The sequence below is a fragment of the Lampris incognitus genome, chromosome 1, assembly GCF_029633865.1.
Source record: "Lampris incognitus isolate fLamInc1 chromosome 1, fLamInc1.hap2, whole genome shotgun sequence".
Taxonomy (NCBI): domain Eukaryota; kingdom Metazoa; phylum Chordata; class Actinopteri; order Lampriformes; family Lampridae; genus Lampris; species Lampris incognitus.
This window is the reverse complement of record NC_079211.1, coordinates 39,576,476-39,600,865: the sequence shown is the minus strand read 5'-3', so window position 1 is coordinate 39,600,865 and position 24,390 is coordinate 39,576,476. Positions and strand designations below refer to the sequence as shown.

At 45.4% G+C, this 24,390-nt stretch overlaps 1 protein-coding gene across 1 annotated transcript in view; it reads left to right on the top strand.

Annotated features, from left to right (window-relative positions):
- The first annotated feature begins 258 nt into the window (after positions 1–258).
- The window catches only part of ppargc1b (peroxisome proliferator-activated receptor gamma, coactivator 1 beta), a 111,274-nt gene continuing 87,142 nt past the window's right edge, over positions 259–24,390 (top strand). Inside the window, exon 1 of the mRNA XM_056292216.1 lies at positions 259–339. Within this exon, the coding sequence (XP_056148191.1) occupies positions 259–339 (81 nt within the window). The remainder of the gene's footprint in view (positions 340–24,390) is intronic.

Below are 24,390 nucleotides of genomic sequence, written 5' to 3'. Positions count from 1 at the left end.
CACTCTCCCTCGTTGTCTGTCTGTCTGTCTGTCTCGCTCACACACACACACATCTCTAGACCTTATACCCTCCTCACCTACTTACTCAAGTTATTATGATCACATCATGACACAGGTCATAGTTTGGTTTGTTCGTGTTACTGTGTTTATGTGCGTGTGTTAGTGTGTGCGCGCGTTCGGCGGAAGCGCCCTCTACCGGCGGGCTTCACCCTCTTCCTATACTCCGCCGAGAGACTCCGCGCTCTCATTCACTAGAAGATGGCGGACTGCGCTTCACTATTAGATGAGGAACTCTCTTCCTTTGTCTTCAATTACCTGACAGAAAACTCCGGCAGCCAGGTAAGATTTGGCCGTTTTTCGATAGACCAGGCTTCGGACTATATGTGACGGGCTTCGTTTTTGCGCGTTACCGGCCGTGGCGTCGGCAGATCGGGGCTCGATGCGAGGCTGCGGCCGCCTGTCAGCAGCATCTCATACGGGCACGATGTGAGCCGGTTCCACGGCGGGCTGTATGTCTTGACGTCTGGCTTTCACGTGGAGGGTTTTGCGAGGAAATGTCATCAGCCTCCTTCATGTGGCAACGTGGTGATTGGGGAAAAAAAGCGACAAAACAAAACACTGTTTCGCCGGGATGAACGAATAAACCGATTTGCATTTGCGCCGCGGTTGTTCCTTAGGGTTGCTTGTTTAGCATGCACGGGGGTGCTTTTGGAAACTTTTGGTGCATTCTTGCGAACTTATATTGTGTATGCTACAGCACGTGGGACGTCGGACTGAGGAGTGCGGCGGACGGACGGACCTCGGCTCGTCGGCGCGAGATTGTTGTATTGAAATTGTGCAGCGGAGAATGTCATCGACTCATACCGGCGTGCCCCGTTGTGGATGTATTATTGTTATTATGATTATTCGGCTGCACAGAAGGCGTTGTTGGCGATTGTGTGTGGGTCGCCAAAATCGAACGAGAGCCGGTGTTTAACGTGTCTCCTGAATGGAATGCTTTAGTCATGCAATGTTATTTGTCCACCGAGTATTTGCCAACTCAAAATAAGCTGATTGTCATCGTACCGTGAGCTTAAAAGCGGAGAGGCTCGTCAGAGAGCGAGCGAGCGAGCGAGAGAGAGAGAGAGATCTGCAGCCTGCATAGTTAACCTATTTCGCCTCTTGCAGCTCAAAAGTTCAGTAACTCCTAGTTATAGTTTCTCTGATTTGACCAGATGAACGTCCCCCACTCCCCAGAAAGGCACATACGACCTTGTGGGAGCGTCACCAGTGTGTGGCCAGTCTAGAACACTTGCACATGATTTACGTTTTCGTAACCGTTTGCGTAATCACTCGTTGTTATAAAACGCCGGGCTGGCGTTAGAGTGAATGTGGTGTCGTTTACCAAAACACTGGGGGTAAGGGGTGAATGTGTGGTGTGGGGTGAGGGTTATCAGTGACGGTGACAGACGGGTACAGGTATCCTGCGACCGTACAGTGGGAGACTGAGAACTCGAGGACGTGATCTTGTGCGAGATGATCAGAGCAGATTTCCCTGGCCGCCCGTGCGCAGACTGACGGAGATACGGTCGGAAAATTACGCACGGATTAACGCACACGCAGAACCCGCTCTTGACAAGTCATTTTTAAGCAATATGTTCCGCTATACGATTCGATACGACCGAAGATTTACGCTTGGTCCATTATCTCTCCGTTTGCTCAGTCATTGGGGTGGGGTGGGGGGTCACGGTTGATGGGCTGCTAAGCAGGTTAATTTGGTGTGTGGGATCCTGGGAGGTTGTGGGCTATTTATAATTCACAGCAGTCACGTGCACGGCATACTCCCCTGTAAAATAGCCCCTTATAACGAAAGACGACATATTTAACAGTGATTTGAGAGCATGCGACCTGCGGATTTACCCCGACGATGTGCACTTATAGCCTATGCTGAAGTTCCTGGAGATATAAAAAAAACACCAAACAAACAAACAATACAAGTTAGCCTTCGCAAAGAAGACGAACAAGGCAAACAGGAAAATAAATGTAGATGTATTTATGCGCAGCGTTTGGCTTGATCTTCAACGTCTCTCTCTCTATAATATGTGTCGTTTCGTAATTATACTGCCGGTGTTATCTATCTCACAAAGCAGCGCTGACATGTTAATATTTACTCAGGTCTGTTAGGCTGGCTGTTGGTTATCGCTCTCTGCTGGTCTCCGACTACTCTATACTCGTGACCTGGAGTAACAGACAGGCTGCTGCAGTCATGTGCCGGTCCGCCTGTGTAGTAGTGGAGAGGGCGGGGCGAAGAAAGTGACGCAATGACTGACACGTAGCCCCCCCCTCTCTCCGGGGTAGCACGTGACTGCTCTCTTCGCCTCCATCCTCATATCCCAAGCTCGCTCGCTCGCTCTCTCTCTCTCTCTCTCTCTCTCTCTCTCTTTCTGTATCTATAGCTTTCTCTCTGTATCTATGTCTCTCTCGTTCTCTATCTATCGCTGTCTGTCTGTCTGTCTGTCAAATTCAAGTTCAAATTCAAATGGCCTTATTGGCATGACGTAACGATGTACATATTGTCTATCTCTCTATCTTTTTCTCTCTCTGTGTATGTCTCTATGTCACTATGTCCCTTTATCTGTGTATGTGTCTCTCTCTCACTCTCTCTCTCACCCTTATACAGTTCCTGTTCAGTCTTTCACTCCACTGCAAACAGACCGTCATCTTAAAAAGCAACCTGTCTAATTTGAGAAAATGCAAATTAGGTTGAATTTCTTGTTTAACACAGCACATCTTACATTACTTTTACACACTGACACATGTTCATGTCAGGGTGAAGAGATTCATATTGCAAAATACCATGGTGTGTGTGTGTGTGTGTGTGTGTGTGTGTGTGCTCTCTCTGAGTCAATATGACAAAGTTTGTAATTCAGTAGACCAAAGAAGGTGAAAGTGTTGTTGCATGTCCATTTAAACTTGAAATTATCATGATTTTTTTCTTATTAAATGTCGTGTTCTCCGTTTATCTTCCAGTTTTGTTAGTCAAAGACAAAACTATTTAGCAAGCAGCTAATGCATGTCTTGCTTTTGAGAGTGCATTGTTCCAATTTAGGTGCATGGACCTGTGAAAAATTACACATTGCTTTCTTTTGAAGCGTGCTGCCAGTTTCACAGACCTACATTAGTGCTAACCACTGACTGGGTGTTAAGGGCTAGTTAGTCGAGGCCGGTCTGGGCCGGTCAGGGGGATTGGCTCTGGGAAGATCAGGCAGACTTTAGCCTCATCAAGCATGCCCCACTATAATAGACAACAGTCAGTGTAAATGACCACTAGCTACCAGCCAAACACCATAAAACGTTTGTGCTGTGCATGTTAATTTTATAACTATCACTCTGCATGGCAATCGACTTTTATGTTTGTGCTCTGATCTGAAAGATATTTAAGGTAGTGTAAGTGACTGATAAATGTTTGAAATGTTGCAACTAGGGCTGGGCGACACAGCTGAAAAATTCAGCATGATAAAAGTCACTGAAAGTTGAATCATCTGTGCACAGCGTTTATTGGGAGAAATGTTTCATCACTCATATCTGAGTGACCTCTTTTCAGTCTGGAGACTGAAGAAGAGGTCACTCAGACATGAGTGATGTGTCTAGATGAACTGATTCAACTTTCTGTGATTTGTGTGATTTCCTTACCTGGATTATTTGCGCATGCATAAAAATGTCACGATAAAATGTTTCATTAAAAAAGACCGATGTGTCCAATGTGTCTGTTGGATAAAGTCATTTTCACCTGCGCTACCTGCACTGTGGATTCATTAGATGTTTCCAAATGCCAATTAGCACTTTAACCTGTATCATTGCTGCTGTCTATTCTTTGTGTTTATGTGTGTATGTATATGTGTGTGTGTGTTAGAGAGAGAGTTTGTGTGTGTGTGTGTGTGTGTGTGTGTGTGTATCCTGTGTGGCAGCAGTTGGCTCATGCTTAGCTCAAGTTATCAGGTGATCCTATCAGGTTCCCTAACGGAAGCCACACTGCCACTTATAGGCCTCATCTAGCTCGACATGGCAACCTTCCTTGGACGGACAGATGGACAATCGGACAGACAGACAGACAGACAGAAGAAGAGAGTGGGATATAAAGATAAACCTGTTATCCTGACGATTTGTTGCAGTTGTGTTGGCAAATTTCGAATCTGCATGTGATGCCAGTATGTCGCTTGCCTACATTAAGACTTGATTTGGATATTTAATGAGGGTCGAGTGGCACGCTGGGGTGCTGGTGTACATAAGTGCTGGTATGTTGTTGCTGGTCGTCAAAGGTCATGTGACCACCTGCCATCACAGTTGTTAAATCAGGTCCACAACAACACCTCCACAAGGCCCCCCCCCACACACACACACACTGATCAGACCTCTTTCCCCATCTACACTGTTCTTAATCAGTCCTTACGCTGTACCTGCATATAATGGGAGTTGTTGTAATTAAGTAGGCTCTTCCCCATACAGACTTAGTTTACCAGTTTATCAGGAATGAATGCTCACAGCAAAGCTGATCAAAATTTGATGTCGTGACTAAGATAATGAGAGGGTTTTTATAGAAGAGGAGATTGAAAAAAAGAAATCCAAGCAGGTATCCGGACAAAAAGTCAGACAGGTGGACTGAGACAGACAGAGAGCAGGTAGACAGATAAACTGAAAGATGGGGAAATAGACGAGGCTTTGAAAGTCCCACTCGGGAGTGATAGAGGTGTTATTAGCAGTGACGGAGGTTTACGCCATGGTCGTGACTCAGGCAGACAGCCTGGTGGCTTGACAGAATACACGCAGGTAGAGATATGAAAGAGCAGACAGCCAGTCAGCCAGGCAGCCGGTAAGTCCAGCAGCCCGGCAGATGGCCAAGCAGCCAAGCTAACGTCTAAGCATACAGTCACGAAAGCATCGCAAATGTGATGCTTCCTCGTCACTGTCATGAATCCTCCACTGGTCACTGATTCAGTTTTTTTATGATCCTCCCTCTGACTCCCTTTCTTTCTCCATGTGCCTTATTTCATATCCTCATGTCGTCCCAGTCCCCACCCTCAGTATCACTATTTGTCAATCTCTCTCGCTCCCTTTCTCTCTCTCTCTCTCTCCCTCCCTCCCTCCCTCCCTCTCCCTCGGTCTCTCTCTCTCCCTCCCTCCCTCTCTCACTCTCTCTCTGTTTGAAATCTGTTTATCTCCTTGTTTCTGCTCTCTCCTTTTCTCACTCTCTCACTGTCTTGTCGTCATCTCTGTCTTTCTCTTTCATTCCTTCTTTCTTTGCCCTGTCTGTCTCTCCATTCTCTTTTCCTTCCCCTCCCTCTCCTCTCTCTCCCTCTCCTTCTCTCTCCATCTGTCTGAGTCGTGATGTGGAGTGCTGCAGTGCTATGTGTTCAGCTTGCAGCTTAACAGTGACTCACCTGTCCCTTCTATTCCATACCCTGAGCGCACACACACACACACACACACACACGAACATGCATAAACATGCACTTGTGCAAATGCAATTACTAACACATGTATCTCTATGTGGTATGCAGATACACCCCCCCAACACACACATGAACAGAAATTGCTCCTATAAAATGCCTGCATGCAGTGATTATTAATGAACATGTCCGTTGGCTATGTTGGAATTGAACCACTTTCTATCACTGACTCACAATGCTATCATCAGGACAATTAGATTACATTCATGTGTTTATTTTAGCTTTTTAGCTAATGCAGTAATCCAGACCAATTTACATTGTGCACAACAGTAGAATAAGCTTTTAATTCTGCGGTCAACAGCGTTAAACGCAACCAATAGCGAAGAGCAACGGTCAGAGCAACTCTGCTCTTAAATTATTTATGCAAAAAAAAATAAATCCTGTGACCATGAATCTTAATGACAGAGAAGTACCACGAATGGAAATAAGAGTTTAGGAGGGAAGGAAGAGAGGATGTTTACTCCAGACAAACAACTGTGGTCATTGGTTTACTACTGTCTGTCTAAACCCAATTAATTTAGCTTGACTGCTTAGTCATCCAAAGTGTTCCTCATTTCCTCACCATTGAGATGAATGGTGAAGTGTTAGATAAACGCAGACGATGCAGTTATGCATGTGGTCACAGACCCAGTAGATTATGGTCCATGGTGATGATTTTTTTTTTTAACTTACAATTTTGGTGTCCTGGTCATTCTCTGATGGTTTCTGTATGTGTGCTTGTATATATGTGGTCATGTGTGTATGTGTGTGTGTGTGTCTATGTCAGAGAGGATACTGGGAATATAGCAACATCCTCTTCAAATCCCACTGAGACTCATCCCATCCGGCTCAATGGGACCCCCCCCGGGACCTGTGAGAGTGTGTATGTGTTTGTGTGTGCATGTGAGCAAGAGAGCACGTCTGTGTCTGAGTATTGTGAACCTATTCATGTTATTTGTGTGTGTAAAAGGTTGACGATGCGCTGCCATGGGTCAGTCTACAATTGTGGAGTTTTTGTGTATATGTTTGCATAATTTTCTTCCCTGTTGTGTGTGTGTGTGTGTGTGTGTGTGTGGTAGATGCTATTGCTAGCTTACAAGCACACAGAGACAGGTGAGGGGACTCTCAATAATTAATCACATGGTGATTCATCATCTGTTAGCTCAGACCTGCTTGGCAACAGAGGTTAAAGCAAAAGCTCAATAAAGACATGCAAACACACACACACACACACACACACACACACACACACACAGAGTTAGAGTCTTGCACGGGCCAAAAACCCCCAGCCCTGGCCCGGTCCCAGCCCAATGAAGTCTCCAATTTTTCAACCCAAGACTGACACCAATATCACTTTAAGCTCTCTGTGATATATGCAAACACACACACACACGGCATGGTCAGCTGTAACATGTGATGCACATATACATGCATATTGTAACGTGCATGGATAAATAGACTCGGTAGCCCTTGGCTAACGGGTCGGACCCTTTAGTCGACTGGTTAACGTTGTTGCCCATGGTGTAGGAGACACTGGTTCGCGTCCCCGCTGTGGCAGTTCCTGCCCCCCTAATTCGCTACACACCAATGCAGCGAATTGGGGGGGGGGGGCAGCGCGAGAACCGCTACAGCCGGGACGCGAACTCATGCATTCTGCACCGCGGGCGACAACGTTAACCAGTCGACTAAAGGGTCCGACCCATTAGCCAAGGGCTACCGAGTCTGTTTATCCGTGCACATTACAATATGTAGAATATTATTAATATTACAATTAATATAATAATATTTCATACAGTGGCCTGTGTGTGCTCTGCACATAAATGGGAAGTTAAATCAACCCGAGTCTGACCCGAGCCCGATCTATTAAAAAAAAAAAAGGAAAATAAATGGCTCGGGCCCGGCCGAAATAAGACCTCTACTGAGATTGAGCAAGAGAGGGCGATTTGGTAATCCTGCAGGTCTTTAAAGTAATAGTCACTGATTGCAAGACACTATTATTAAGGCATTTCACGCATTGATTTTAATCTGATCTCTGGGCCTTGCAGTTTAATTTCCTGTTACCTGCGTGTCACTTTTTAGTTATTTAGATGTCACCTTTATCCAGAGCGACATCCAGTGAGACCAGCGGTATGATAAGCCTTACTGCCAAGATCGCCATCACAAGCAGCAGAGAGTGCTGAGGTCACAGGTTAGCGCCACGGTGAAAACAGATGGAACAAACCAATTCCAGCAGGGTATTCCGAACAATTCTTCCTGTTGAGGGCCAGTGGGATAGCAATACAGAAGGCATGGAAGACGCACCCTATGCATTAGAAAGAGAAAGGCAGCGTTATCTACATGCGGATAGCGAGAGTGAGAAAACTGGACAAACAGGGAATGTGCATGATGGGAGGAATAAATTGAAACGGGGGCAAACAGAGAGAGAGAGAGAGAGAGACAGAAAGAGAGAGAGAGAAGAAAATATGCTCCGTTATTAGCTGTTAGCAGTCTGCCTTGTGTCATCTTAAATTATCCATCCATTCCATCCATTATCCAAGCAGCTTATCCAAATTGGGGTCGCGGGATGCTCGAGCCTATCCCAGCAGTCATTGGGCAGCAGGCGGGGAGACACCCTGGACAGGCCACCAGGCCATCACAGGGCCAACACGCACACACACACGCATACACACACATTCACACCTAGGGACAATTTAGTATGGCTGATTCACCTGACCTACATGTCTTTGGACTGTGGGAGGAAAACCGGAGCCCCCGCAGGAAACCCACACAGACAGGGAGAGAACATGCAAACTCCACACAGAGGTCAACCCAGGATGACCCTCAAGGTTGGACAACCCCGGGATTCGAACCCAGGACTTTCTTACTGTGAGGCGACTGCGCTAACCACTGCGCCACCGTGCCACCCCCCTTCATTTATATGAAAATCTATTTCGCTTGTTGCTGTATTCCAGGTTGTCCCGTTCACACTCTGACTCAAGCAGTGTGGGATGTAAGGATGCAAATATTCCTGTAATCTTCTCTCCCTCTCCCCCCATCTGGGACTTCAATTAAAGAATAGACTTAATCATACTGTATTATCCCCCTTCCAGTCAGCACTGCATGTTGCCTCCTCCATTTGTTCTTTCTCTTTTTTTCTTTCTGAGGATCTTCTGTATTCACTGAGTGTGTTTTCTTGTGTGTGTGTGTGTGTGTGTATGTGTGTTTATAGTCCTTTTATATTGCACTCTCTGACCTATTGTTTTTGCCTCACAGACTACAGCATTGATCACCTCATGGCGAATGTGTGCAAGTTACAAGTGGGGTTTTATTTTTCTGCCAGTGCTCGTATGACATATTACCCGGGTTCAAACCTTTCGTTTTGTTAACTTTACGCTTTACGCTTCGCGTCTGATGTAGGCTCTGTCCCTCACTCTGTTCAAGCGTTGGCGTCGATGTGAAGGTGTGTAGGATGTATGGAGGTGGTGTGTCTGTGTGTGTGTGTGTGTGTGTGTGTGTGTGTGTGTGCACGCGGGTAGGAGGGTGGTGTGGTGTGGTGGGCTAGTGTCCTTAGCTAACCTTTGCTAGGAATTTGTATTCATCACACAGGCTCTGTTGCTGTGTTGATAGTGTCAACATGAGTGTGAGGCTATTTGTCATTCGGCACGAGGTGCTCAGGCAACAGACACACTCGCGCACACGAAACCAGACTGAGACTTTGAAGAACACCTCGGGGATGGTGGCGGGCACTGAAGAGGAGAGAGAACCCAATCTCACCTGTTGTAGCGGACTTTGTAGGGGGCCATCAAGAGCCAGACAGAGGCATGGCTGTGCTCACCCAGCTGTACACTAACTTTTGATTGAATTTGCAGAAGGCTGGAAGCTGCCCTACTTCTGCCCGGCCCCTTCTCCTTTGTTACCTTGTGACCATCGCCACTAGGGAAATTCTTATTTTAAAACAGGAGACATTTCAGCGGAGCTGCTTCTATGTTAACAAGATCAGAATAGAAGTAAATGCGATCGGGCGTCCGGGTAGCGTAGCGGTCTATTATGTTGCCTACCAACACGGGATCGCCGGTTCGAATCCCCGTGTTACTTCCGGCTTGGTCGGGCGTCCCTACAGACACAATTGACTGTGTCTGCGGGTGGGAAGCCATGTGTCTCGGTCGCTGCACTAGCACCTCCTACGGTTGGTCGGGGCGCCTGTTCAGGGGGGAGGGGGAGCTAGGGGGAATAGCGTGATCCTCCCACGTGCTACGTCCCCCTGGTGAAACTCCTCACTGTCGGGTAAAAAGAAGCACTGGCGACTCCACATGTTTCAGAGGAGGCATATGGTAGTCTGCAGCCCTCCCCGGATTAGCAGAGGGGGTGGAGCAGCGACTGTGATGGCTCGGAAGAACGAGGAAATTGGCCGGATACAATTGGGGAGAAAAAAGGGGGGAAAATTCCCCCCCCCCCAGAAAAGAAGTAAATGTGATCAAAAAGGTGAAAACTGGTTGGTGTTAAAACTATGTGGCTGTTATGTTATCGTACAGACCTTAATAGGGTCCATCAACTGTACAATGTCAGTGTCCTAGTATGGTGCCCCCTGGGGTGGAGCAACAGGAGATGAAGTGATAAAGTGGAATTATGATTCTTTCCACTGGGAAAAGTGTTGTGGTGAATACGTCTGCCACTGTTAAAAATGGGACATCTATGATAAATGCTGCTCCGTAATGCTTTTTGGTTTATCGACAGTCCTCCATTTCCCTCGCGCTGACATTGTGCCAGCATTTTGGCTTGGCCAGCCGCGACTTAGCAGACATACAGACAGGGTTGTAAAGATGTCTGGACTGCGGATGGGCAGGCGTCCAACTTCAGAATACCCTGTCCCCTCTCGGCACAATCGCTATAGCTTGCTGATGTAGTAACGATGTCTTCAGCCGGGCGTGTCCTGGCGTAGCGTTAGGACACTTCCACATTCGTCGTTGGGTGTCACTGATTTCTCTGGATGTAATTAGTGATATGACATATGAACGTTCACACTTGGGCAGATTAATCCAATGAGACACACACTTCAGTTGCTCCCAGGAGGTTGCCTCAGTCCTTCATACAAGCCTCTACAGTTTAACGGTAAACGGACTGCATTTATATAGCGCATTTCTAGTCTTGCGACCACTCACAACTTTACAGTGTATGCCTCACATTCACCCGTTCACACACACTGATGGTGGAGGCTGCCATGCAAGGCACCAACCTGCTTGTCAGGAGCAGTTAGGGGTTCAGTGTCTTGCTCAAGGACACTTTGATACACTCTCTGGAGGAGCCGGGGATTGAAAGCGGCCTTCCGATTACTAGACGACCTGCTCTACCTCCTGAGTCATGCTGCCCCAGTTTGTGGTTTGTCTCTACCTCCACAACACTTGCAGGTCTGCCATACTGTACTACTACACCTTTTTGTGTGTGTGTGTGGGTCTATGTATGTTGATGACCTCTACTATTATTATTTTGCTCATTAAGGATATTGCAAATAACAGAGTATAGGGCAAATTCCCATCGTCATTACATTCACTTTATGCCATTATGCCTACAGTGCTAGGTGTGTGTGTGTGTGTGTGAGAGAGAGAGAGAGAGAGAGAGAGAGAGAGAGAGAGAGAGAGAGAGAGAGAGAGAGAGAGAGAGAGAGAAGTGTGTGTCTTCTTGTGTGCTATTCATACACAAGATGAGCGCTTGCACCCTCTGCACTTGTCTCAGTAATGGCAAGGGGCTCTCTCCTGTGTGTCTGGGTGTGAGAGTTCTCCAGGGTGCTAGTATAAACCAGAGATAAGGTTAAAGGAAATGTCCATGGTGCAAAAGGGCACAACACACACACACACACACACACACCTCTTGTAGTCAAGCATACAGACCTGGCAACTAAGCACTAAGGGCACAAGCTTAGACTGGTGCAGATGGTATACACACAAACACACACACACACACACACACACACACACACACACACACACACACACACACACACACACACACACACACACACCCCTTAGTATTTGCTAAGCTTGCACAGGAGCAGTAAGCAGTTAACAGTGTGTGTTCAGCAGGAGAAAGAAAGAAGTGTTGGACTGTTTTTCTCCTGTGTTTCCCATTATCACCCTTTAATGTAAAAAAGGAAGTTGCAGATTTACGGAAGTACCTCGTTGAGTGTTTTATTTCAAAATAATTATAGAAATAACATTAGGCACAAATTGATATGACAGAGTTAATTTATATATACACACACACACACACACACGTGCGCGTGCACATACACACACACCATAAAACTATGCTAGCATCTCTTTTATCAGTTCACTGGAAAAAGCCATTTGTTGTTATTTTTAGACGCTGTTGCTTGCGTTTTCTCAGATGAAATATGCATGTCCTAGTTTGCTCCTACATGTGTTTATTTGTGTGTGGATATATGCGTGGTAAATAACCCAAGTACCTGTCATAAATTGTGTCCATGGCACAGACTTGGCTGTGCTTACCAGCGGCAGTCAAATCATGTGTTGTGTGTGTGTGTGTGTGTACCATGTTTTTCTATCCTAATGGAGACATTTGGTCCCCTTTAGGATAGAAAAACCAGAAACCACCTATCTTGTGGGACCATTTTATGGGCCCCCACAAGTATAAGGTCTATTTCAGGGTTAGGACATGGTTTTAGGGTTAAGGTTAGAATTAGGGATAGGTTAAGGTTAGGGTAAGGGTAAGGGTTATGCATGTAGTTTGCGTGGTTAAGGTTAGGGTTAAGGGCTAGGAAATGAATGTAGTCAATGAGGGAGCCCCACAAGTATAGATTTGCGAGTATGTGTGTGTGTCTTGTTCGTGACATGTTGGCCAAGTCATTGTCAGTCATCTCATTCATCAGTAATACAGACCCAAGGAAGCAATGAAGGATAGAGAGAGTGAAGGAGGTTGGGATCTGAGGAACAGGGGTGGAGATGAAGGGAGAGAGGAGTCTCGTGGAGAGTTTTGTATGCATGAAGTCCTGTTGTAAGATAGGTTCACACATCTCTCTACCATCCCCACTGAGCCACCTGCTAGATGATTTGGAAATTATTACCTCTGTAATCGTGTGTGTGTGTGTGTGAAGTGTTCAAGTATATCCAAATCATATGCTTTAGATCATCAGTGAATCTAAAGTTGTACGTTGTGGTTTTATTGCACGGTAAGGATGACTGTTATGTTGATATGGTTTTAATGGGCTGTGGAATTCTTTGAGCATAGTTGTGCATAGCAGTCTTCACAAATTATTGATTGATAATTGTACAAATCTGGCAAACGTATGTCAGATTATTGGCAATATTTAAACGTGTACTTACAATGAGAAAGTAAGCTGATAGGATGAAGGTTAATTATGATGAAAACAAATCACAGGACAGAGTAGGCATATAGTTTTTCCTGATTATTTAATCTCATATTAGGCGATAAAATGAATTCGTTGCTGTGATATAGCAATTGAAATATTGGTACTTGGTAATGGAAAAAGCAAGCTGTAAAAGACATTAGTATTCAGTACTGCTGTGCCCTGCCTGCATGGCTACCATTATTCAAGGTGCAGTGTACTTGGATAGTATTCAAGATAACCTGTAATCATAAATACAATATTTAGTTGGAATTTACTCTGAAATATAGTTTGAATCCACTTCATGTTGCCTTGAGCTAAGTCCTGGATAGTTTATGAGTGCGTGCACGTGTGTGTGTGTGTGTGTGTGTGTGTGTGTGTGTGTGTGTGTGTGTGTGTGTGTGTGTGAGTCATCAAGAGGCATAAGCGAGCAGCAGGCCTCTACCTGCACATACCGCAGGGAGCAAGAATTTCCATTTACAGAAAGAGAGAGAGAGAAGGAGAGAAAGAAAGAAAAGAGGTGGGTTGAAGAAACAAATTGTGGCAGTTGGGATGTGCTAACAATGTAAAGACAAGAACACACATATTTCCCAATAGCAGGCCTCCTGCTTGAGTCCAAGTGGTAGATTTCCATCGTTGGTTGACTGACTGGTTGTCTACCTGCCTGGCAGGCTGGTGGACTACAATAGCCTGATACGGATCTGGAGGAAACAGAGCTAATGTAAAAGGTTATAATTTCTCTTGCTTTCCCCATCAGTTCCTCCACCTCCCGTTCTTTCCTACACCCCCCCCCCACACACACACACACTTTATATCTGTCTCCTTCTTTCTCGCTCTCCTTTTTTAGCTCTCTGCGTCTCTCCCTTTCTCTTGCTCTCTATCATTGACCCACTTCCTGCGGGCTGTCAGGCTTGCGTGACCATAGAGCTCAGTGGTGCAATGAATCTGGAAGCTTGACATGGCATTACAGACCACACACACACACACACACACACACACACACACACACACACACACACACACACACACACTAATGTGTGCATGCTGACCTGCTGACACCTGCCGGCTGCTGCTCCTTCTGCTTAGACTGCATATATGTGCGCGCGCAGTCCAGTCCCAGTCTCTCTCTCTCTCTCTCTCTCTCTCTCTCTCTCTCTCTCTCTCTCTCACACACACACACAGGCATAAACACACACTCAGATTGCACTTTGTTGGTAGACATAGGCAGACTTAGTGCTATGTACACCCATTAGCATTTATACACTGTATTTCACAGATGCTGTATTCATGGAAAAGCACAATACATAAATACAACAGGCGTGCGCGCACGCACGCACACACACACACACACACACACACACACACACACACACACTGCCTGCAATTCTCAAGTCTACCACCTGCAGTAAATATGACAGCATTTGTCTGCATGTCTCTGTCTGTCTCTCTATCTATCTATCAATCTATCTATCTATTCAATTCAATATGTGCTTTATTGGCATGACATACGTTTGTGTACATATTGCCAAAGCATGTAAAACAACAACACAATACAACAATGATTATAATAATAACAGCAACAACAACAATGATTATGATATTAAACAACAACAGTAGCAATAGGTGCCGTCACCCACTGTCTCTCAGGTTGTGGCAGGAAAATATAAATCTTGCTGCAATGCTGGCTGCTGGACCACCCGCAGCTTACCTGCGTCGTCCATTTCCTGGTACTCTGGAATCACATGTTCCAGTTCCTATCTATCTATCTATCTATCTATCTATCTATCTATCTATCTATCTATCTATCTATCTATCTATCTATCTATCTATCTATCTATCTATCTATCTATCTATCCATCTGTCTATCTGTTTGTCTGTCATTCAGGCTAAAGGCCATTCATTTTCCCAGATGAGAAAGAAAACCCCTCATAACTGGCAGCAACTCGTTGATTCTGTCATTCTTCAAATAAATGACACACCCATACAAAAGTATGAAGGGCATTCCCTGTGTCCTTACTCTTTCTTGTCTCTCTTTCTGTCCCCCTCCTCCTATATCTTCTTTCGTTCTTTCTAAACAAGGCACTGGGTTTTTTGAAAGAAGGTGTGTCACTACGATGATGCAATGTGGGAAATAGTTATAGTCCTTCATTATGTGCATTCTTGAGTGTGTGTGTGTGTGCGCGCGCGTCTGTGTGTGTCTTTGCCTTTGCGTGTCCGAGAACTTGTTTGCGCGAAAACGAGTGGGAGAAAGTGGGAGAACGAGCTATAAGAAGGATGAGAAAGATTGTACATATGCGAGTATTTATTTTTTCTTGCATTTGCTGGTGTCTCTGCATGCACGTGCTCGCTTGAGTGACAGTCGCTGCAAGAACCGAAGGCTCAGTAAAAAACGAAGATGTGTGTCCGTTTGTGCACAATGGTGCCTGTGAGCTCTTCGTATGCATGCCTTTGTGTATAGTATATGCACATTGTAGTGGGCATAAATGCATGAGTTCGGCATCCCGTGAGGCTCGTTGTAGTAACAAAACTCATCCTGCTGATTACCGGAAGGCTAATGAGCGGACTACACAGTCACGGGTCCGAAGAGCGGCTTTTGATTAGCTTGGCGTTTCATTCAGCGCTACCGCCACACATCTAGCTGCACATCCACCTTGCTTCGCAGCGGCTGATGCGATGGGTGCATGGTGGCAACGCTGAACACCGATGTTTGCGGTTTTGGAGTAAATCAGCATATTGTTGTCTCCTGCTCTGTTGGTTAATGTACCAGTCAGCCTCCGTGCACTTACCCTACAGCTATACTGCGTGTGGTGCAGTGTGCTAAAGCACCGATGGCTGTGCTACACATCCAGTCTGTTTATGTAGCCTACATCTATCCTTTTAGTCTCTGTGAGTAGGGGAAGCAGAGGATCGATATCTGTTTTCGGTAAAGAGCAAGCTACTTCAGTGACCTGCCGCCTGTTGGTTGTGCGTGTGTGTGTGTGTGTGTGTGTGAGCGTGTGTGTCACGCAACATGTTGCACATGCCATGTTTCTGCCTCAGGCGTTGTCTATGTGTCTCGCCACACAGCTCTTCTCTTCTCTCTGCTGCCCTCCATCGCTGGCTGTTGACTGTCTCTCGACACCTCTCTCTCCCTCTCTGTCTCTCTCTCCCTCTCTATCGCTCCCTCTCCCCTCTGTCACTCACTCTTGATCATATCGCCCTTAGTCCTCTCTCTCATCGCAGATTTCTCTTTCCCAATCTCTCTCCCCACATGAAACTTTGTTCTCTGACACTCTCTCTCTCTCTCTCTCTCTCTCTCTCTCTCTCTCAATCTGCCCCCTTCTGTCATCTATTATCGTCATCACACGTGTCACTCTCTCCCTATTCCAAAGTTCTCTTTTGTTGTACCTGCTTTCTCTCTCGCTCTCTCTCTTTCATCATCACCTCACTCATCCTTTCTCTCTCTCTCTCTCTCTCTCTCTCTCTCTCTCTCTCTCTCTCTCTCTCTCTCTCTCTCTTTCATGACCTCTCTCACTCAGTATTGTCTGGGTGAGCTAAACCGCTAAGTCATGGGGGGGTTTAGGCCTGATTGCTGCTTGCTGCAACCGGTTACATTTTCAACAATCATGTCAGAAAATTTCACATCGATTCCTAGTCATGGCTCAGCAGTCCTATACGCTGCTTTTTTTTGTTGCCTTTTAACCCCCCCCCCTTCTCTTTGCAGAGCTTTAATTTTTGCATCAGTCCTTTTTCATGTTCCCTCACTTGTGCTTTTGTGCTTTTCTCAGCAGTGCCTGACCTCATTTTTCAACTGCGTCCCTTTTTAGTTTTCATTTTCATTTGCTCTTTCCCTTCCCCTCTCACTCTCTCTCTCTCATTCTTTCCCTTGCTCTCTCACCATTTCGCACCCTTTTTCACCCTTGTTCATTTTCTCCCGAATATAATCCTTGGTCTGTCCCTCCTCTGCCTTTTTTTTTCTCTTTTCTCTCCTCTCAAACTCTCGGTATTCATTGCTCATCAACAGCTGTGTCTCATTTGCATGGTGTTCTGTGAATAGATTCGTCATGTCTTGTTGTTCTGCCAGTCGATTGGAGCTGTCTGTTTTGATAGCAGCTGATCTGGACTCCACTGCCTGGCCTGGCCTGTCTGCAGACGGACGAGAGACAGACTTGGACAGTTACAAAGACAGAAAAGAAAACCATAGAGACAGATAGAGGTAGACAGGTAGGTACAATGACATAGCAGGCAGGCGTACAGACAGAGAGAGGAAAATAATCATTCAGTCAGACACAGACACACAGGAAAGCACACACATAGGGACACGCATTGAAGTAGACGTACAGCTGCATGTCCAACAGCCAGATGAAAAGACTATCAGACAGCCCTACGGAGAGAAACAGAAGCATTCTCTAGATCAGGGGTCTCAAACTACCGGCCCGCGGGCCGGATGTGGCCCGTGAGGCAGTTTCAGGTGGCCCACGCTGTTTTAGATTTATCAAGAGATCCATTTTGCATACTACGTTCATGTTTTGTTTTTAAACGTTTCTGTTTCTCGTTCTAAGTATTTGGTTAAGATTAGCTGTAGTTGTGAGGCCAGCTGCAGATGACGTAGCTCCTTCTCTCTGTTTCTGTCTGTCTCTCTCTCGCTCTCTCTGTCTCTTGCTCTCTCTCTCTCTCTCTCTCACACACACACACACACACACACACACACACACACACTGTAGCCAGACAACATGAGTACATAAACCAAGTAGGCTAGTGCACTGCGATATATCTCACCAGAGCTTGTTAATGTAAATTGTTATCACTGCTTGCACGTTGGTGCAGGGGTTAGTGCGGTCACCTCACAGCAAGAAGGTCCTGGGTTGGAGCCCCGGGGTAGTCCAACCTTGGGGGTCATCCCGGGTCATCCTCTGTGTGGATTCTGCATGTTCTCCCCGTGTCTGCATGGGTTTCCTCCAGGGGCTCCAGTTTCCTCCCACAGTCCAAAGACATGTAAGTCAGGGGAATTGGTGAATTGAATTACTAAATTGTCCCTTGGTGTATGTGTGTGGACCCTGTGATGGCCTGGTGGCCTGTCCTGGGTGTCCCCCCACCTGCCACCCAATGACTGCTGGAGTAGGCTCCAGCATCCCCGCGACCCTGAGAGCAGGATAAGCGGTGCAGATAATGGATGGATGGACTTTCAAAAGCCAGGAAAAAAGTTGACCAGGAGCACCGACAGTTCCAAGAGAAATGAACATGCGACTACTTCTTCACTGAATTCAATGCGATCGCGATCTTACTAATTTGCAAGGAAAAAGTTGCCGTCCTGAAGGATTTCTATCTGAAGTGACATTACACTACTACACTACTAAACATGCAGAGGAGTATGATCAGTTCAAAGGTGAGGAGAGGGAAAGGCAGCACACACTTTCAAAAAAGTCTGTCCTGTCAACAGAACTTTTTTCACCAAACCAAACAAGACTGTGATGCAGCTGGCGAAGCTAGCTATATGGTACGTGAAGCAATAGCGAAGGCTGGCAAGCCATTTATGGGGGGACAGTTTTTGTAAGACTGCGTGCTGCAGGTAGCGAATTTCATTTGCCCAGAGAAAGCTTCTTTATTTGAAAACGTCAGTCTCAGCCCAAATACAATGGCAGAAGGGATCAGCGGGTTGTCAGGCGACATTTACAGACAGTTTTGCACTAAAGCAAACGATTCCATGCACTATTCTTTGGCACTTAATGAAAGCACAGATGTAAATGACAATGTTCAACTTGCTATATTTGTAGCTATATTTAAAGGTAAAGATATATTTCAGGCGCTGTGCAATGCAATTGAGGGTGTTGGTCTACCCTAGAATAAATTGGCTGGAATCACCACTGATGGTGCCCCGTCAATGACAGGAAGAAAAAATGGGCTTGTAGCACTGATTCAAAGAAAGCTGGAGGAAGAGAATGTAGATCCCGCAATTGCATGGCACTGCATCATTCACCAGCAGGCACTCTGCAGCAAATGTTTGAAATTTGACAGTGTTACGGCTGTTGTGGCGAAATGCTTTAATTACATCAGATCAACAGGTTTACAACACCGTCATCTGTGCGTTTCTGAAGGAAATAGATGCAACATATGGAGATGTGTTGTACTTCACAGAAATGCGCTGGTTGAGCAGGGGCAGTGTCCTGAAAAGGGTTTTGAATTGAGGGAGGCGATCAAAGAATTCATGAAAGAAGGCAGGCTACATGTCCCTGAGCTTGATGATTCCCAAATGGCTCATGGATTTAGCTTTCTTAGTTGATATCACATAGGCACTTAACACTCCTAATTTAAAACTGCAGGGGCCCGACCAGCTTGTCACTGTAGCATTTGGTAGTGTGAAAGCCTTCTCTGTGAAACTCAGAATATGGAAAACACAGCTCACAGAGAAAAGATTGTCCACTTCCCAACATAACAATCAATTATTGAAGATGCTGCCAGAGTCAATGCTGATGAGTTTGTGACTGCTATTGACAACCTGCAGCAGGAGTTTGAGCATTGCTGTTGTGATTTTAAGACTCACAGCACCACTTTCCAGTTATTTGCAGAGCCCTTCTCCTTTGATGTGGACAGTACTCCAAGCACATTTCAAATGCTGCTCATGGACTTGCGGTGCAGCACTGAGCTCAAGGCAAAGTTCAGAGAGGTCCAAGAAAAGCAGGAGATGCTTGGACAGTTTCTCAGAGAGCTTCGCAAAACTTTCCCACAGTTGTCGGAGTTTTTTCAGACAGGTCATGTGTTTTTTCAGCAGCAATTATCTGTGTGAGAAACTGTTCTCAACTATGAACTTTAATGAATCAAAGCGTAGGGCCAGACTGACCGGTGAACATCTCCAGGCCGACCTCAGGGTGTCCACTGCCCCAGTCCCTGAAAGCAAATGTACCTCACCTGTGTCAGCATAAGTGCCAGGTTTCTGGCAAGAAATAGGCTAAATATGTAGGCCTAGACCAAAGATGTACATAGGCACCTATTCATGTGAAAACTCTGAGAAAATGTGAAATAATAATAAAAAACGATGTGAAGGTTATATAGTTGAACAGTTTTTTTTCTTCATCCCTATTGCATTGGCCCTCCTCCATAAGACCACCTGTCAAGTGGCCCGCAGGTAATTTGAGTTTGAGATCCCTGCTCTAGATAGTCAGTTAAGGTGAGTGAAGCACCTTCTGAGGAATGAATGACACACGTGTTACTGTAAGTGACGGAAGGACATTTTGTTTCTCAAATATGGGCTTCTGTTTGACTGGATACTGATACTGTTTTAAGTTTAAACACCCACACACACACACAGGGAAAGAGGAACACAAACACTGAAACACTGACTTGCTGTAACCAATTGTCACAGTGTGTGTGTGTGTGTGTGTGTGTGTGTGTGTGTGTGTGTGTGTGTGTGTGTGTATGAGGGAGAGAGAGAGAGAGAGAGAGCGAGAGCGAGAGCGAGGGAGGAGAGTCTGGGGGTCTTCATGGTCTGATAGCTTATCGATTCCTCTGCAGGTGTCTTAATCGGCAGGTGATTTAAGGTAGAGTTTGAGGAGGGGGGTAGAAGTTATCTTACCCTTCTGTGTTTGTATGACAGAGTTAGACAAAGCAGTGGAGTAGAGAGAAAGAAAGTGGAGAGAGAGAGAGAGAGAGAGAGAGAGAGAGAGAGAGAGAGAGAGAGAGAGAGAGAGAGAGAGAGAGAGAGAGAGAGAGAGAGAGAGAGAGAGAAATTCAGCTGGTTATTTGGGGGGTTGATGATTGGCTACAGCTTGTGTTTTTTATAAGAAACCATTTCTCCGGGTCTGAGTAGACAGAAACAAGTGGAAATGGACCATAGCCTATCCCCAAACCAGAGACACAGGGAGAGATGGCGAGAATGAGGGATATTGTTGAAGGCAATGGGCCTCACCAAATTCAAGCTTATTCCATCTGCTGTGCTCATAACTTCAACAAAGTTACTGAAATGTCAAGGGCAGTTTCAAATCTAGAAATAACTATACAATAATAATAAATAATAAATGAATAATAAATACAAAAATGAGTCTAGATAAATAAATAAATAAAATTAAAATAAATCTAATAAAATAGCAAAATGATAATAATACAAATAATACTACCAATAATAAAATAATAAATCTCGAAATAACTTGATAATAATAATAATAATAACAGCCCACATATTACAACAAATAACTGTCAATCAAGTGACATCTGCCCTATATTGCCTCAAGTCCATAGTTTGGACCCGGCTCTGCAGGATGTAAAACAGGAAACATGAAATAATAATAATAATAATAACAATGACAACTTGAAAATCGGCCATGTGATGGCCTGGCAGCCTCTCCAGGGTGTCTCCCCGCCTGCTGCCCAATGACTACTGGGATAGGCTCCAGCATCCCCGCGACCCTGAGAGCAGGATAAGTGGTTTGGTTAATGGATGGATGGCTGGATAATTTGAAAATATTTTATTCTGAATTTCCGTTTCAGCTAACAGAAGAATTATATTCTTCATACATGTGAAGAATAACAAGGAAGCTAAAACAAAAGAAAGAAAGAACAAAACACCTGAAGAATCAGGTGTTTTGTTTGCACTGAAAAGCTTGCTAGGAGCTGTTGTGTAAAACCAGATTATAATGGAAAGCGTTGATTCGGTCTTTGTGGCCCAGTTGCGGAGAACAAGGTGAAAAGGAGCCTTGCACGCCTCGGCTGCTGTTGCAGTGCACACCCAGGCTAATGCAAGGTCTGATTAGTCTGGTTTAGAAAAGCTGTAGCGGAAACTAAGACTGATGCTAGTGGTGCTATTTAATAAGCAGCTCATGGCTGGGGATGCCTTTTCTTCTTTTTTGTTTTTTTTCTTCTTCTTCTGTGTGTTTGGGTGGTGTCACTGCCACATTATCGGTTAATGTAGTGGACCGCCTACTATGAGAGCTGAATGGCGAACCTCTTGTCTGAATGTGCGCATTTGTGTGTTGTCTATATCCTGATTTCATTAAAATGGCAGGCATGGTCCATTAGAATTGTTGCCAACAGCTGAGAGTTGCTCCCCGGCAACACCCCCCCATACCCCCCCACCTCCGCCCCAAAGAAAAAACCCTTGTAAACCGGTGGAGAACAGCCCTCTAGAATCTTCTGTGTTCTCTCACACCACCCTGCCGTGTTCTGCCCTGGCAGCAGCCAGCGCTGCACAGGGACGTGCGTGACGAATACAGATCGGATCCATCTTAGTGCCGCTCTTCAGGCCTAGTCATTATATTTATGGAGCGCACATGAAAATACGCAACATCGACCAAAGTACCATGCAATTTAGAAATAAGGCCTGGGCACAGGGAATGAAACAAGCAGGCCGCAGAGGCGAAGCAGATAGGAGAGATAAATGAAATCGTACAAATGAGCACACGCCGATTGTGTAGGACTTGTGTCGCATACGATTCAGCCCTTGGTAAACACAACCAAGCTTGTCGAATGCCAACAGATTCACAACATGACAAAATATGGGATTATTTATCTCATCTCTTCAATTACACATTTCCTCTGTGTGCGTGTGTGTGTGTGTTTAGATTGCACTCCAGCCTGAGAGAAAAATCCACTGTGGGTTTAGGATTTTATTCGTCATTAGTTGAGATCACAGACACTTTGTTCACACCTAGACACACAAACTCACACCAATAGCTATTTGTCATAATGACAGGGACAGAGATAGTGTAATGACAGGAAGAGATTTTGGGAGAGAAAGATAGAACGTCTCTTTGATCATAAAAAGGGAGGCACATTGTGAAATTTACGGACTATGTACCGTGGTTCCTGTAGCGAGTTCACGATGTTGTTAATAGGAAGAGGGAGGATCCTTTAGGTGATCTTGCCACTAGGACATCACTGCCCTTGTGGTTTGTGATTGGCTAGACTGAAAGTCAGGTGCTGTCAGTCATAATGATCTATTCGTGCATGTGTAGGCAGGCTCACACACAACTTTGTGTGTGTTTGTGTGTGTGTGTGTGTCTAAAAACTAGCAAGATAAGTAAAGCTATCATATTGTGACATAGTGCATGACTGAGCACCCTTCAAACTTAAATGTACATTTAAAATTAGTTCATTTTCATCAAATTTCCATCGTTTAGTTGCTCAAGGACACTGTACTGTTCAAGGTATCGATCCTGTGACTGTTTTATTTGGGCACCCCCCCCCACCCATCACCACCACCACCACCACACACACAGCAGAATGGCATAGATTGAAGTGGTGGCATAAGCCCTTGAGCGGGCATGAAGACAATAGCCATACAATTAGAATGAATTGTAGAATATTCTTTTCTATTCCCGTTCTTCCAATTATTATTATTATTATTATTCTACAATCTGTAGGCAAGGGGCAAGATTTTGGTATGGTTGATGCTAGATCCAACGGGGTGTAAGCACGGAAGTAAACATGATTGGTTGTTGGTTAGGGTTAGGGTTTAAACTCTTTATGAATTTTCATTTTTAGCAAGTGTTAACGTTAGCTATTTTTACAGTACAATCTGGCAATATTAAGGTAATTTGTAAGCTAGCTAGTCAATGTTTCAGTGCGCATCGTTTGTGTCAAGTCAGTGCGCTTCGAGGTTCCACGCTGTCTACTGGCCGACGCAACAGCCAATCACGGCTACTTCTGTGCCTACACCCCGTTGGATCAATCATCACCTTTTGGTATCGGAGGTGTTCTGGTTTCCTTTTCCATTTGCGTTGTAGTCTGTGTAGTATTGACCAATCACGTTTGAGTAGGTGGGGATTTCTATATGAACGGGCTCTGGTTGCATGTTGGTAACAGTCCATGTGGGGAGCGAGAGGCGGAAGGCGTTGGCTGAAATGTGGTCTGGACCTAAAACACCTACAAAAAGTATCAATGTCTGTGTCTTGTGTGGAGAAATGTTCGGCTCGTGTCGACTACATGTGAAACAATTCGGTCGCAGACGTCTCTCAACGCAAACTTATTTCTCGCGTCTCAAGTTGCTAATCTGACTGTGAACAATGATGGGCGCATGGAAGAGGAAGCCTTCATAGGAAATGGAAGTGAGAAACCACACTGGAGGCCCCGAAATATTGGCCATTGTCCCCAGAGGCTAAATGATCGTCAGACGATAGCCGATGGGTTCTGAGATTGATGGTAAGGTTTTGTTTTTATTTTAAACAAAATCAGGAATCAGGAACATTTATTTGTCATTACATTCCATGCACCGGCACACATGAAATCAAACAAAACATAATTTACCCCAGCCCACAGCAGCACAACACAAAGACAAAAACACATATCCAAGCTACAACAACAGATCTACAAAACACATATATCCAACATATCAAAAACTTTTTTTTCCACTGTCCAAGAGAGCGAACGCCAGGATGACTGTCAGAACTGCCTGTCTGCATGGGCTAGCAATTAGCTTAGCCTGTCCCGCTTCCGCGTCCTGTCAGACCGCCCTCTGTGTTTCCTCTTTTGGCGCAGCTCCAGGCAGGGTTGTGGTCCCTGGGTCCATTGGACGGAGCAGACCAGGCTCCCTCAGCTGATCCAATGCCAGCTGTCCCAGCCAGACACCTTCGACACACTTCCCCGCCCTCCATACGACGACACCAAAAACACAATCAA